Source organism: Oratosquilla oratoria, chromosome 40, assembly GCF_046742065.1.
Source record: "Oratosquilla oratoria isolate Oo_2021 chromosome 40, ASM4674206v1, whole genome shotgun sequence".
Classification (NCBI taxonomy): domain Eukaryota; kingdom Metazoa; phylum Arthropoda; class Malacostraca; order Stomatopoda; family Squillidae; genus Oratosquilla; species Oratosquilla oratoria.
In genome coordinates this window covers 1,586,447-1,603,413 of record NC_134816.1, presented here as the reverse complement: position 1 = coordinate 1,603,413, position 16,967 = coordinate 1,586,447, and the positions used below count along the sequence as shown (strand labels likewise).

Below are 16,967 nucleotides of genomic sequence, written 5' to 3'. Positions count from 1 at the left end.
TACACACACACGCACGCACGCACGCACGCACGCACACACACACACACACACACACACACACACACACACACACACACACACACACACACACACACACACACACACACACACACACACACACACACACACACACACACACACACACACACACACACACACACACACACACACACATGACTTCCCCTCCCCAGTATATAATCCAATGTTTCCCGTGTAAGATTGTCAATTTTGGATTATGTAACTGTGTAAAACTGATTCATTTTTATTACTCTGATGATGACTCCATGTATTCGAAACGTTGATTAAAATGGAAGACTTTAGAGGACTTGCCTTTGCTCATACTGCTGAAGGAAGATCTAGTCAGAAAAATTGAGGACATATGGAGGATTAAATATATTTGATAATCATTACGGGATCTAGAATGTTTGAGTTTCTTATAAACTTGTCTCTCTTTTTTATACTTCTTTCCGTTTCTTTATCAAGTCATTTTAATTGAGATTCATTCACAATTCACCTCTTCTTAAGTGATCTTGTTTTGAAATATTTCCACATGTATTTCACTGTTTTTCAATTAATATCAACTTCCAGTGTGTGATCCAAAACTCTTGTTGTAAGCTTTTCTGAAGTCTGGTAATATAGATATGTAATTGTGACTGTGGTCACTAGACACAATAAATGATCATATTTTTGTGGCTAGCAATCAATATGGTTGGTTTATTTTGTCTTGTGTATTTCTTAGAGGCTGCATTAAATGATTGTCACAAAGACTATCTACACCGCCGTGCCTAGTAGGCCACTCAAATAATGTCAGTAAGATTTAAATCTTCAATTATCAACTATTTCTTGGAACAATAAGGGGTTACCCTTCTATATCTCACTCTTATATCTATCTTTGGTCCGTTTATACTCGTAGAGTTAATTGAACCCATAAGTGTAATTTTTTTTTCACACTCCCAAGTTCATAAGTATTGATATTGTATTTGACAAATGATAATTATTTTTCTTGTGATATCTCTCCTGACGAAAAAAGAAAAAGAAAACAGGAATGCTAAACACACCATTTTTATTTAGAAAATATGTTGAATTATTGTAAAATTAAATAGAATAACATTAACATGTCCAAGTTCCGTTACATCAGGTAAGGAGTTTCCGTCGTCAGAAAGAGCTTTGCTGTGACCGAAGCAGTCATCTACGAGATAATAATCTTATTCTTTTCACAAGTGTCGTCGTCTTATACATTCATTCCAATGCCAACTAAATGACCTTATCTGAGGAAAAATATTATTCTCCCCAGAGGGCTAAGCATAACCCATGGGGGAAATCAGGGAAGAAGAAGAAAAAAAAAAATAGCAGTGTTATAATTGTTGCCGACCCTGTTATTCAGTTTGCGAGATTACAGTGGCGTCTACATACTCATGCAATGTGAATGACGTGGCATCAACACTTGCATGTTCACAAATAAATGACAAACGAAAGATGTGCATGTTCACAAATAAATGACAAACGAATGATGTGCATGTTCACAAGTAGATGACACACGAATGATGTGCATGTTCACAAATAAATGACAAACGAATGATGTATGCTCATCATTTTCAACACCTTTTACATGGATCGTTTCGTGATGTATGCAATGTGAGTGGATGAAATTGCTGACACGTTAATTATATCCCACGACTCTCTGGACCAGTAATAGATTTTCCCAACTTTACACCATCACTATATTCAACATGATTTTTTTTTTTTTTTTTTTTTTTTAGAAATAAAGTGCACAATATGACGTCGTGAGTGGATGAGACAATCAAGTAACTCGACTTTTATATTTGTCTCAAAGAAACCTCCTTATGATGACGTCATCACGTTAGTTATATTTCTAAAATGAAAGGTGGTGGTGAGGAGAAACCTTCATCAGGAGGCGCTGAGTGGTTGCGGCCGAAGCCGTCACCTTTTCCCTATGCTCCTTGAGTACTGTTGGGGCAGGTAACAATTACTGCTGGGAATCGGGGAGGGGTGCGGGATTCGAACCGACAACCAAGCGAGTGCGAGACCAGCATACTTCCGATTACGCAACCAGCTCACAGGATAACATGAAAGAACTTATTCCAAGTAAGATTAAGGCCTGCAAGTCCTTTGCGAAACATGGCCATTAGTGCATCACGTACAACATACCAATGTGCCAAGATGAAAAACAACACAATAGAGGTGTTGTCAGAGATATAATAAAATACATCTTTCATCTTTCGTCATACGTCACCATCACTGTTTTCACTTTCAGTACTTTCTGACTCTTTACTTTTTTTTCTTGCCGATGCATCGAGTTTCAAGCTCTCATTTTTCTTCTTGGTTTTTTCTTCTTCAAATTTCTGAAGGTAATCCGTCCTGAAGAAAATTACATATAAAGCGAGGTACATGAGGCAAAATACGAGAAGAACGAACCCCATCAATCGGAAGGTCCATCTTGTGCCTAGGGGTTCTAGAAGGAAGCCTGCAACAAAGTTACCCAGCCCATTACCTAGAAGTGAAAATAAAAATTAATTAAAAGGGGAACTTACAATGAACTTGATAATATTACTGGAATCAGTGCAGGGACAAAAGAGCAATGTTAACTCATACTGTGATACACACTGAGGTGTCGGTTCTGGTGTATAATGCAATCTTTACTTTCCATCACGGATATATTAACAACTTGAAATGGGCTTTCGTCCTAAGACTGACTTTATTGTGCCCACTGAATCACCAGTGCTTTCATCCTTATGAAAAATATTGATGAAAAATATTATGATCTTTTTGTAATACCACACACAAACGCACACAAACACACACACACACGAGCATAGCTCCCCTTCCCGTAAAATACAACTAGGTAAATACACACACACACACACACACACACACACACACACACACACACACACACACACACACACACACACACACACATATCTATATATATATATATATATATATATATATATACAGTATATATATATATATATATATATATATATTTATATATATATGCATGCGTTGTTAAAGTCAACAGCTGAGATAGCATTATTCTGTTTATAGAATATCTTTTCTATGTTACGCACTAATGTGCGGTCGTCTGGATGCAGATTTCTGAGTAGAGTACTGAAGTCCATAGTGTTTTCCTCTAGACGTCTTTCGGCTCTAATTAGCCATCTTCAGGAGGTGTTGTCTGGTTGAATTGTTGACAGAGAATGACGCGGTTTGATCGTGTGGCGGTATATATCGGCGGAGAGCGGAGTGCCCAAACGTATATATCGGCTCTCCGCCGATATATACCGCCACACGATATGCAGAAAGATCACTATAAACAACAAGTGATCCACAAATTTTGCTGGTAAACACTAAGGAAATCGGAAGAAAACAGTAATTCCCAAGCGCTTTCGTGTAATTCACATCTTCATGGGAATACAGAAAAAGTGACTTTTTCTGTATTCCCCTGAAGATGTGAATTACACGAAAGCGCTTTGGAATTACTGTTTTCTTCCGATTTCCTTAGTGGTTATTAGCAATATATATATATATATATAATATATACATATATATATATATATATATATATATATATATATATGTGTGTGTGTGTGTGTGTGTATATATATATATATATATATATACATATACATATACATACATACATACATATACCAAGGCTTTTTCCCCCTTACAAGGGGGGGGTAGCCAAAAAGAAAAAGGCATAAAATCATTCCCACCCATTCCATCCCTGAATACACTCCACACCCCTCCACCCTCCCTCTTATCTTAGCACCTCCTGAATGACGGGTCATCCCTGCACCTTGTCCACTGCCCTGGGTCAGAAGCAGTGTCGCCAGACACAGCACATCCACAGCAAGGCCGCTTCATTAAATCGGCGACCCCCCTCTCCGTCCCCCCATTGCATAAAATGAGAGGACGGGGAGAAATCCCTTCGGGCTGCGTCAAATTTTACTCACACATACTACCTCACCCCCATCCACCCGCCCATTCCACCTCATGCAATCACAACATCATCCATATACAACCATTCTCCATTCACCTCTGTCTTCTGTCCTTTCCCATCCTTCCTCAACAGACATTCCCCTCTTCCCCAAAGCCCCCTTCACCCCATCCATCCACCTCATCCTAGGACGTCCCCTCATGTTCACTCCCTCCACATCTGCCTTCCATACCTCTTTTACTAGTCTTTCTTCACTCATTTTTTCCATGTGTCCAAACCATCCTAATACTCTTTCATCAACCCTATCTCCCAACTCCTTTTCCACCCCTGTTCTACTCCTCACCTCCTCATTTCTCACTCTATCTAGCCTAGTAACCCCCATCATACTTCTCAGACACCTCATCTCAAACACATTCAAACTCCTTCTCTCTTCGTCTCTTATGTTCCATGTTTCTGCCCCATACAGTGCTGTTGGCACAATCACTCCTTCATACAGTCTCCTCTTAGCATCCATTCCCAAATGTCTATTCCTCATTACACTCTTTAATCCACCAAGGCATTTACTCGCTTCTCTCAATCTACATTCTACCTCCACTTTCATTCCACCTTTCCCTGCCACATTTGCACCCAAGTATCTAAAACTATCCACTTCCTCCAGTCGCTCTCCCTTAATGCTCACTTCCAGTCTACTGCCACTTTCACCCCTTGTACATCTCATCACCTTACTTTTACCCACATTTATCTTTAGCTTTCTTCTATCACATACTCTCCCAAACTCTGTCACCAACTTCCTCAATCCCTCCTCCGATCCTGTTACAAGCGCAGTGTCGTCCGCAAACAACAGCTGGCTCACCTCCCACTTTTCTCCATTTTCTTTAACCATCTCCAATCCCTGACCCACTACCCTTGCATTTACCTCTCGCACCACCCCATCCATGGATAAGTTGAACAGGCAGGGCGACATAACGCATCCTTGACGAAGTCCCACCTTTACCTCGAACCACTCACTCTCTCCATTTCCAATCCTGACACAAGCTCTACTACTCTCATAAAAACTCTTGACAGCTCCCAGAAGCTTTCCTCCTATCCCGTATATCTGCATAACCTCCCACAGTGCCTTCCATGTCTACCCTATCATAAGCCTTTTCCAGATCCATAAAAGCCCAAAAAACATCCTTCCTCTTTCCTATAGCTTTCTCACATGTCTGTCTTACCACAAAGATCTGATCTACACAACCTCTACCTGTCCTAAATCCACACTGTTCCTCACCAATTACTCCTTCTGTTCCTCTCCTAATCCTCTCAATCAAGATATATATATATATATATATATATATATATATATGTATATATATATATATATATATATATATATATATATTGATGATCTTCTTGAGTAGAGCTTCAATACGTCTAACTATAGACTTGGCTTCAGGAGGTAAGTTTGCTATCGCTGGTCCAAAGGACATGATTCAAACTCAGAAGGGAGAAGAGTAGCGTTTTACTGGAACTTGACGTTTCGTACACTGTGTACATTTTCAAAAGGAATGACAAAGGTCAGAATACATAGACTTATATACTAAAAGAGAGGATCATAGTGAACATAAAGAGAAGCAATAGGAAATTGTGGTGTGAGGGAACCTATGGGAGAACAGAACGCCGTATATGGGTCAGCCAATCAGGGGCTTGGAACGGTGTGTCGGGGAGTAGGGGTCATCAGTCGCGTATTAGACTTCGGGCGAAACACATCTCTCCTAGCGGACGGTATGACCATGAATTCCTGTGACTGAAGGTTCATGGTGGGCATCTTGTCTCGTATGCGGAGGGCCTCGAGGATCTGTAGCCGTCTTGTATCTTGGGCCTGTCCTATGATTTTAGTGTTTTCAGCCATGGTCTCTCTGGTAAGAGTAGTGTTGTGGTGAGATTCTGTGTGTGTCTTAGGTGTACCATTTTCTAAGTGTAATGTAATTCTTCTTGAGAGTTTAGTTGTGCAGTATCCTATGTATGAAGAATGAAGGGACTCACAGTTCCCTTGTTTACAAGAGAATTCAAACACTAGATGACTGCGTTGCAACTCAGAAGGAGCGGGGGAAGGGTAATTCTTTAGTAGGAAATTCGAAGTTTTCTTGTTTTTGTAGTAGATGACGAAGTCCACCCGGTCGACAGGATTGGCAGGTTTGACATGACGTTTGATGATTTGCCTGATGATTTTCTCTTCAGTTTTGTACTCTGTAGTCATGTGGGATTTGTAGAATAATTTGATGTTTTCGCCTGAATTGGGGAGGACTGGAGCTTGGTCGTACCATTTATTGATTTGCCTTTTGATGACCTTGGAAATGTCTTGGTTGGAATAGCCATTATTTACTAAGACTTGTGTGGCTCTTTCAATTTCTAGATTAGCACTTTTCCAACTGTTGCAGTGCGTGAGAGCCTTTCTGATGTAAGCACTGATGGTGGAGTCTTTAAAGCGTAGGGGGGACTCTCTTTTCCCATTAAGACATAGGCCCGGGTTGGTGGGTTTGGTGTATATGGAAGTGTTGAAATGTGTCTGGTTCTGTGCTACGAGTACATCAAGGAAAGGAAGTTTACCGTCGGCACTGGACTCGATTGTAAAATTGATTCCGGAAACTGCTTGCAATATTTCTCTGAGGGGGATGAGGTCTTCTTCCTTTGCCACTTTCACAAAGATGTCGTCGATGTATCTAGCGTAAATAGCAGGTTTGTCTATAATACGGAAAACTTCACGTTCCACCATCCCCATGAAGAAATTAGCGAAAAGGACCCCAAGAGGGGAACCCTTCGCTACTCCATCAATTTGCCGGAACTTTCTCCCACGGGGGCAGAGAAACGGTGCTTCCTTCGTACACATCTCCAATAAGGTCCTAAGGGCTGTTTCTGGGATGTCTAGTTTTGGAGGACCTTCTGCATGGTAGATCTCATCAATGATAAAGTTGATGGTACGGTCAACGTCGATGTTCGTGAAAAGGCTTTCTACATCCAATGAAGCGATCACACCGTCGGCGTTAGAGTTGTGGAGGATATGGAGGAAATCACCGGCAGAAGACAAGGTGTAATCCTTTGGGACGAATGGGGTAAGCCACTCGTTTAATTTCTTAGCAATCTGATAAGTAGGCGTAGGGATCTGGGTAATTATGGGTCTGAGTGGATTGTTATTCTTGTGGATTTTTACATTCCCGTAACAATAACCAAGGCCAAAATCTCCTACCAATTTGGGAAGCTTCAGTCCACCCGCCTTACCATTAACCTTCTCGATGATCTTGTTGGCTCTTCTTTTAATTTCTTCTGTCGGATTTCTTGATATCTCGAGGAATTTAGATTCGTCTTTCAGGATGGAGTCAATTTTCTCTAGGTACTCAGAAGAAGGTAACAAAACATATAAGATGGCTTTCTCTGCTCTGCGAATGGTTATGGAAGGGTCCTCAGGGAGAGCCTTAGCCGCGTCCAGATGCCTCTTGTTGATGAGTTTACTTTGGCAATGGCCTCGCCTCCTCCGTGCTTCTCTTAGAAGTTCGGTGTGGATATTCTCATTGGTGGAGATTTTTCCTTCCTTAGCGAGTCGGTGAATATCATCGATGAGGACCTCGATTTCTAGACGTTTCTGTAGTGGGCGAGGTTTAGAGAAGATGTGACAATTGAGGCCAAGGTTCAGAAGTTCTTCTTGGTCATTAGTTAAAGTTGTAGTCGTAAGGTTGACATACCCGGTGGGAGGGGACGGAAATTTAAGTTGGCCTATGTGTCTGGTTCTGTGCTACGAGTACATCAAGGAAAGGAAGTTTACCGTCGGCACTGGACTCGATTGTAAAATAGCTTCCGGAAACTGCTTGCAATTTTTCTCTGAGGGGGATGAGGTCTTCTTCCTTTGCCACTTTCACAAAGATGCCGTCGATGTATCTAGCGTAAATAGCAGGTTTGTCTATAATACGGAAAACTTCAAACGTCATGTCAAACCTGCCAATCCTGTCGACCGGGTGGACTTCGTCATCTACTACAAAAACAAGAAAACTTCGAATTTCCTACTAAAGAATTACCCTTCCCCCGCTCCTTCTGAGTTGCAACGCAGTCATCTAGTGTTTGAATTCTCTTGTAAACAAGGGAACTGTGAGTCCCTTCATTCTTCATACATAGGATACTGCACAACTAAACTCTCAAGAAGAATTACATTACACTTAGAAAATGGTACACCTAAGACACACATAGAATCTCACAACAACATTACTCTTACCAGAGAGACCATGGCTGAAAACACTAAAATCATAGGACAGGCCCAAGATACAAGACGGCTACAGATCCTCGAGGCCCTCCGCATACGAGACAAAATGCCCACCATGAACCTTCAGTCACAGGAATTCATGGTCATACCGTCCGCTAGGAGAGATGTGTTTCGCCCGAAGTCAAATACGCGACTGATGACCCCTACTCCCCGACGCACCGTTCCAAGCCCCTGATTGGCTGACCCATATACGGTGTTCTGTTCTCCCATAGGTTCCCTCACACCACAATTTCCTATTGCTTCTCTTTATATTCACTATGATCCTCTCTTTTAGTATATAACTCTGTATTCTGACCTTTGTCATTCCTTTTGAAAATGTACACAGTGTACGAAACGTCAAGCTCCAGTAAAAAGCTACTCTTCTCCCTTCTGAGTTTGAATCATGTCCTTTGGACCAGCGATAGCAAACTTACCTCCTGAAGCCAAGCCTATAGTTAGACGTATTGAAACTCTACTCAAGAAGATTATCAATGCATCAATTGCTATTTTCTTCAATGAAACCTGTCTACAGGAAAACCTGCTGCCGAAATATACAAATATATATATATTTATATATATATTCATACATATATATTCATACATATATATATATATATATATATATATATATATATATATATATATATTGCAAAAATAATCACATAAACGCGTGGCTGAATGATCATGCAGAAACCACAGGGAAAATGAAGTTCGGAATACTAAACATTTTCGTCTATTACTCTTAGGATGTAGTAACAAACGAAAACGTTTAGTATTCCGAACATTATTATCCCTGTGGTTTCTGCAGGATATATATATATATATATATATGTATATATATATATATATATATATATATATATATGTGTGTGTGTGTGTGTGTGTGTGTGTGTGTGTGTGTGTGCGCGTGTGTGTGTGTGTGTGTATGTATGTATATATATATATATATAAATGTATATATACATATATATATATATATATATATATATATGTGTGTGTGTGTGTGTGTGTGTGTGTGTGTGTGTGTGTGTGTGTGTGTGTGTGTGTGTGTATGTATGTATGTATGTATGTATGTATATATGTATATATATATTTATATATATATATATATATATATCTATATATATATATATATATATATATATATATATATATATATATATATATATAGAGAGAGAGAGAGAGAGAGAGAGAGAGAGAGAGAGAGAATTCTATATTGCATTAGTGTGATTTTGTTTCTGTGTCACTAGCTGGTAGCAGGATGAAGAGGTTCCAATCGCCAGTTGTCAGTTCCTCTTATGTAAAAATAATTGGGGGATAGGTGGTCAAGGTTGATACATAGACAGAAGTGAGGGCGTTAATGGGATCTGAAAATAAACGCATTCTCTACTAACTCCATCTTGCAGTACTACCACGTACAGGTGTGTGTGTGTGTGTGTGTGTGTGTGTGTGTGTGTGTGTGTGTGTGTGTGTGTGTGTGTGTGTGTGTGTGTGTGTGTGTGTGTGTGTGTGTGTGTGTGTGTGTGTGTGTGTGTGTGTGTGTGTGTGTGTGTGTGTGTGTGTGTGTGTGTGTGTGTGTGTGTGTGTGTGTGTGTGTGTGTGTGTGTGTGTGTGTGTGTGTGTGTCTGTGTGTGTGTGTGTGTGTGTGTACATATTCATCAGACGCCTATAATATATGATGGGGGAGCAGATAAGGTCTTCTCTCAAAGACAATTCAGAGATGAATGATGGAAAAATAGTAGGAACTGTACCTATGTGTTATGGTGGAGGTGAGTAAATCGCAAGGGGGTATGTGAAATCATGAAACTGTTTGGAGTAGAAAGTTTACTTGACGGTTGTGAAGCTTGTGTGCGAATAATAAATAAGTCATACGAGTATTTATTTGAGGTGAATATTGTTAAGAGGATCAGGGACGTCGCTATGGATGACGAAAAGAGGATGTGATCGTCTTACCGACTCCATAATGAAACCCTTGCTGAAGGCCCTGCAGGGTTGCGACGGTGTCGCTGCCGGAGAGAAAGGCGGCGTATGTAGCGGAGACAGCCATGACCAGGGACACTGAGAAACATTCCAGCGCCTCGAAGGGCATCACTTGCCACGGATTATAGATGAGGGAGTATCCTGTAGGAGGAGCAATATTACAGAGTATCCTTGAGGACTAAGGGCAGATTAAAAAGTACACTATAGAAAGAAGAGGAGATTTGAGAATAAGGAGCATCCTGGAGGTGAAATTGTCTTGTAAAGGAGACCCCAGCAAGAGCAGGGACAATTATCCTGTTGAGGGAGGAATGTTAATGAGCATCCTGCAGGAAGGGAGTGATGCAGTCGTCAAGAACATCCTAAAGAAAAAATAATGGTATCATTACCCTTCAGTTGCAGTAAGAATGATCGCCTGGCATTAGTCAAAGTACATACATCCATACATATACCAAGGCTTTTTCCCCCTTACAAGGGACGTAGCCAAAAAGGAAAAGGCATAAAATCATTCCCACCCATTCCATCCCTGAATACACTCCACACCCCTCCACCCTCCCTTTTATCTTAGCACCTCCTGGATGACGGGTCATCCCTGCACCTTGTCCACTGCCCTGGGTCAGAAGCAGTGTCGCCAGACACAGCACATCCACAGCAAGGCCGCTTCATTAAATCGGCGACCCCCCTCTCCGTCCCCCCATGCATAAAAGGAGAGGACGGGGAGAAATCCCTTCGAGCTGCGTCAAATTTTGCTCACACATACTACCTCACCCCCCATCCACCCGCCCATGCCACCTCATACATCACAACATCATCCATATACAACCACTCTCCATTCACCCCTGTCTTCTGTCCTCTCCCGTCCTTCCTCAACAGACATTCCCCTCTTCCCCAAAGCCCCCTTCACCCCATCCATCCACCTCATCCTAGGACGTCCCCTCATGTTCAATCCCTCCACATCTGCCTTCCATACCTCTTTTACTAGTCTTTCTTCACTCATTTTTTCCATGTGTCCAAACCATCCTAATACTCTTTCATCAACCCTATCTCCCAACTCCCTTTCCACCCCTGTTCTTCTTCTCACCTCCTCATTTCTCACTCTATCTAGCCTAGTAACCCCCATCATACTTCTCAGACACCTCATCTCAAACACATTCAAACTCCTCTCTTCCTCTCTTATGTTCCATGTTTCTGCCCCATACAGTGCTGTTGGCACAATCACTCCTTCATACAGTCTCCTCTTAGCATCCATTCCCAAATGTCTATTCCTCATTACACTCTTCAATCCACCAAGGCATTTACTCGCTTCTCTCAATCTACATTCTACCTCCACTTTCATTCCACCTTTTCCTGCCACATTTGCACCCAAGTATCTAAAACTATCCACTTCCTCCAGTCGCTCTCCCTTAATGCTCACTTCCAGTCTACTGCCACTTTCACCCCTTGTACATCTCATCACCTTACTTTTACCCACATTTATCTTTAGCTTTCTTCTATCACATACTCTCCCAAACTCTGTCACCAACTTCCTCAGTCCCTCCTCCGATCCTGCCACAAGCGCAGTGTCGTCAGCAAACAACAGCTGGCTCACCTACCACTTTTCTCCATTTTCTTTAACCATCTCCAATCCCTGACCCACTACCCTTGCATTTACCTCTCGCACCACCCCATCCATGGATAAGTTGAACAGGCAGGGCGACATAACGCATCCTTGACGAAGTCCCACCTTTACTTCAAACCACTCACTCTCTCCATTTCTAATCCTGACACAAGCTCTACTACTCTCATAAAAACTCTATCTAAGAAGCTTTCCTCCTATCCCATATATCTGCAATACCTCCCACAGTGCCTTTCTGTCTACCCTATCGTAAGCCTTTTCCAGATCCATAAAAGCCAAAAAAACATCCTTCCCCTTTCCTATAGCTTTCTCACATATCTGTCTTGCCACAAAGATCTGATCTGCACAACCTCTACCTGTCCTAAATCCACACTGTTCCTCACCAATTACTCCCTCTGTTCCTCTCCTAATCCTCTCAATCCAGATCCTCCCATAAGCCTTCCCAACTACACTTAACAAGCTAATCCCTCTGAAACTACTACATTCACACTTGTCCCCTTTTCCCTTGTAAAGTGGAACTATACAGGCACTCCTCCAGTCCTCCGGCACTCTACCCTCTCTCCAGCAAACATTAAAAAACCTCACCAGCCAGTCCACCATCACTGTACTTCCTTTTTTTAGACATTCTGCATGGCATCCATCCAGACCAGGTGCCTTACCTGCTTTCATCATCGAAACAACTGCCTTCACTTCATCCTTCCTTATTTCTCCTCCATTTTCCTCACTCATCACTCATTTTCTTAGCATTTCCCACTGCAACTACCTTTCCCTCCCTATCCTCCTTCACATTTAGCAACTCCCTAAAATATTCTGCCTATCTTCCCATTACTGCCTTCTCTTCCATTATCATCTCTCCATCTGCACCTTTTACCTTTTCTTCTCTACTTGATTCGCCTCCTCTTCCTCTCTTAATTTCTTTCCAAAACATCTTTTTATTACTTTCAAAATTTTCTGTCATACCCCACTTCACATCTGCTCTCCTCTTTGCCTCCTTTACCTTTTGCTTTACTTCTCTTTTCTTTTCTTTGTACCTCTCATATGACTCCCTCGTCCTATTTTGTAACCAATCTGTGAAAGCTCGCTTCTTCTCTTCTACAACCTTCTTTGTTTCCTCATCCCACCATTCACTACCCTTCCTTCTATTTCCTCCTGTCCTTCTTGTTCCACACACCATCCTTGCACACTTTGTGACTCCCTCCTTGAACCATCCCTATTCCTCCTCCACACCTAGCTCTACTTTATCCTTCACTCCCTCCCACTCCTCCTTCAGCTTCTTCTTGTACTCCTGCTTTTCCTTTTCATATAAAGAGTTCACTCTAAGCACCTCCCTACCTTTTGTCCCTTTCCTCTTTCTCCATCTATCCTCCACTTTCAACTTACCTTCCACCAAAAAATGATCTGATATTCCCCCACCCTCTCCTCTTAGCACATGTACATCCTTAACTCTTCTTATCATAGTCCTATTTACCACTACATAATCCATCAACGCTCTATCTACCACCCTTCCATCCACCACCCTCTCCCATGTGTACTTATGCTTGACTTTCTTCCGAAACACTGCATTTGCTATCATCAACTCTCTTTCTAGACACATTTCCACCATTAACTCTCCACTACGATTCTTTCCTGGAACTCCATATTTCCCAACCACTCCATCAATTGGACCATTTCCTACCATAGCATTAAGGTCTCCCAGTACTATTACGTTGACATTTCTCTCTAAATCCCCTATGCACTCACTTAAATCTATCCAAAAGACCTCCCTTTCTTCTACAGTCTTCTCACTGCCAGGCCCATATGCACTTACAAAGACCCACATCTCCTTTCCCAGTTTCACCTTCATCCACACTATCCTTGAGGAAACCTCCTTCCACTCCACTACCCGTTTACCTATCTCTTCACTTACTAGAATAGCCACCCCTTCTCTCCCTCGCCCTCTCTTCACTCCTGATAACCTCCCACTTACACTCCCAAACTTACACTCACCCTTCTCTTTCAACTTAGTTTCACTCAAAGCCAACACATCCATCTTTCTTCTCACAAACATACTACCTATCTCTTCCCTTTTACTCTCTTCTGTACCATATCCACGCACATTAAAAGACCCAAACCTTAGGGTGCTGTTCCGAAAACTCCCAGACCCTCTTATGCCTTTACTTTTTCGTTTAGGAATGTGCCCTGTGGGGCTACAAGGGGAAGGATGCCTAGTCCCACTCCCCGTCCCTTTCTTCTCGCCTCTTACGATCCAAGTGGAAATACTTGGTGGCAGTATTCTTTTCCCCCACCACAGGGAGTTCCCCAACAGCAGAAAGTGAATACTCAGAGAAATGGTACAGGACAGCAGCAAGGTTGGGGGACAGCATAACGGAGGGAAAGTCGTAGTATAAAAGTGTCAGCATTTCTCTATGAAGAGTTTTCCTCTATCATAGACAAAATGATGTGTGGCTCTGGTCCGTTGGGGCGCCCCATATAGACCCTAAAGTATCAACTGCATGCTACTTTGTCACAATAACAAGCAGCCAATACCCCCAGACCGTAATTAGTCAAAGTAAAACCAATAAAGTCTATCGCCACGTCAAAGGATTGTCAATCCTTTAGCTTGTTTATATATATCATAGGTTTTATTCCAGATAGCACCATAAAACTTTGGTTGAAAAGATTATTCTGTGATAAAAGGGGCCCACATAGCTTGACTAACCCTTTTAGAAGAAAGCCATATATATTGTATTCTAACTAATGTGGTACACCTTTGTTAAGGAAGGTGTAAATTCTCTCTTGCTTCCTTTCACTGATTTTTGCAATAGTTCTAGCCAGTATTAGCAACAGTTAATATAAAAATAAAGAAACAACCAAAGATAGTTCATAGCATATGTAAACACTTGAATCTATTAAACAACACAGAAATCAGAGAACAATTTACGGTAGAAGTCAAAAACAGGTATGCAATACTAGAAGATGTATCAGACGAAACGGAGGGAGGATCAGCTCAGTGGCAATGGACGACACGACAGAAGGACATGGAAGAGGGGTCAGAAATCATACCGACAAGAGAAAGAAGAAATACGAAACCATGAATGACAGATGAGATTCATGAAGAAAGAAGAAAAGACAAAGATGAAGATATACAAATATTGATAAGTATTTTAGACAAATTATTTGGATGATGGAGAACATAAACACAGGGGAAGGCTCGGAACCCTAAACACTCTAACGTTTCGTTCGCGTAGAACTTCTTCAGAGAGTGTATGTAGAACTGCAATTGAAGTTTATGTACTAAATCTAATTACCTTTTCGGACACTTGGGAAAGGTCGTTTTTCTGGCGTGTTTTAGAATTAAAATACTAGTTTGTTTAGTTAAATCGATAAACCCTCCTCGATGTTTCGATTAATTATTAGTTGAAATATATGCTGATTCAACAATTCTTCTAGTGAATTTATCAAAACCTTTATGTAGCACTTACACTCATTTATTTTAGAGGGAATGTTGAAAAGAACAAAAAGGAAAGCAATAAATATTTACAATCGCGGAAAGAAAGTGAGAAATAATAGAAATAATACCAATTTTAATATCAGTACCTGGCTCAGAAACGTCACCAATAATAGACAAATATTTAACAAAATCAGGTATAAACATAGCTAAAATAACTAACAAGAGAATATGTGATTTAATAAAGACTTACGAAAAGAGAACCAATTCCGAAAACAGCGTCGTATACAAAATCCCGTGCAATAGTTGCTCAATGGCTTATTTTGGCGAATCGTCAAGAGGATTAGAAAAAAGAATTTATGAACATAAAAACGACATAAAAGCACATAGGACATCTAATTCTTTAATAGTTCATGCAGAAAAATTCGATCATTTACCAAACTGGAGAGAAGCTGAAGTGCTACATAAAGGTTTTGATAAATTCACTAGAAGAATTGTTGAATCAGCATATATTTCAACTAATAATTCATCGAATCATCGAGGAGGGTTTATCAGTTTAGCTAAACAAACTAGTATTTTAATTCTAAAACACGCCAGAAAAACGACCTTTCCCAAGTGTCCGAAAAGGTAATTAGATTTAGTACATAAACTTCAATTGCAGTTCTACATACACTCTCTGAAGAAGTTCTACGCGAACGAAACGTTAGAGTGTTTAGGGTTCCGAGCCTTCCCCTGTGTTTATGTTCTCCATCATCCAAATATATACAAATATCTTAACAGAAATGTACATAGGGAATGTATAAGAGCAAAAGAAAAATGGATGGACGAAAGATGCATAGAAATTGAACACCTAGAAAGAATAGATTAACAAAAGATGCATGAAAAAATAAAAGAAGTAATACAAACAAGAAACACAAACAAAATATAACAAATTTCAAGAAAGACGGGACAGTAGCAATGGAAGAAAAAAAAAGTGAAGGGTAGATGGCAGTCGTGGGCGTTGCGATAAGTAAAGCGATAATTTATCGCAAGACAGGAAAAATTTATCGCTTATATTTATCGCTTTCAAATTTCCCGCGATAAATCCAGCGATAAAGTAGAAGACGAAAAACCGTTACGGCGGAAGGTTACAGGCTCATTGCTACGTGGCAAACAGATTTCGGGTCCTTTAGTCTTTTATTAAGTAATATATGGTGTTTTAAGTGTAAAAAAAGAGGTTTTTAAATGCATAAGTAGCAAAAATAGAGTATTTTTTTTATTTATCGCAGGATTTATCGCTTATCGCTTTAAGGTATCTTGGAAATTTATCGCTTTATCGTTATAGGACTTAGCGGAAAAATTATCGCTTTATCGTTATCGCTTTATCGCTGCCCACCACTGGTAAATGGAAAGAATACATCGGGGAACTTTTACAGATGTAAGGGAAGAACTAGAGGACACTTTTGATGAAGAGGGTCCAGACACAATGGAAGATGAAATAAAATCAGCACTATCAAAAACGACAAAAGGAAAAACGATAGGAGGAGATGGAATGGCAACGGAAATGTTTGGGGCTTTAGGAGATTTTGGAATTAAAATTATGACAGAAATAGCCAGTCAGTTTTCATAGTTCTACCAAATATACATGGGACTTTAGAATAAAGCAAACATAGAATAATTAGTATCATGAACCACTAACAAAAATAATCTTAAGAGTCATTACAAACAGAATAAG

The 16,967-nt window shown here is 40.6% G+C and overlaps 1 protein-coding gene across 5 annotated transcripts in view; it reads right to left on the bottom strand.

Annotated features, from left to right (window-relative positions):
- Positions 1 to 1,046: 1,046 nt before the first annotated feature.
- The window catches only part of LOC143020618 (major facilitator superfamily domain-containing protein 6-like), a 71,606-nt gene continuing 55,685 nt past the window's right edge, over positions 1,047 to 16,967 (bottom strand). For all 5 annotated transcript variants that reach the window (XM_076177072.1, XM_076177068.1, XM_076177070.1 and 2 more), the window contains 2 exons: positions 10,188 to 10,355; positions 1,047 to 2,512 (listed from right to left, as the gene is read on the bottom strand). In XM_076177072.1, coding sequence (XP_076033187.1) covers positions 2,244 to 2,512; positions 10,188 to 10,355 — 437 coding nt within the window. In that variant the 3' untranslated portion in view covers positions 1,047 to 2,243. The remainder of the gene's footprint in view (positions 2,513 to 10,187; positions 10,356 to 16,967) is intronic.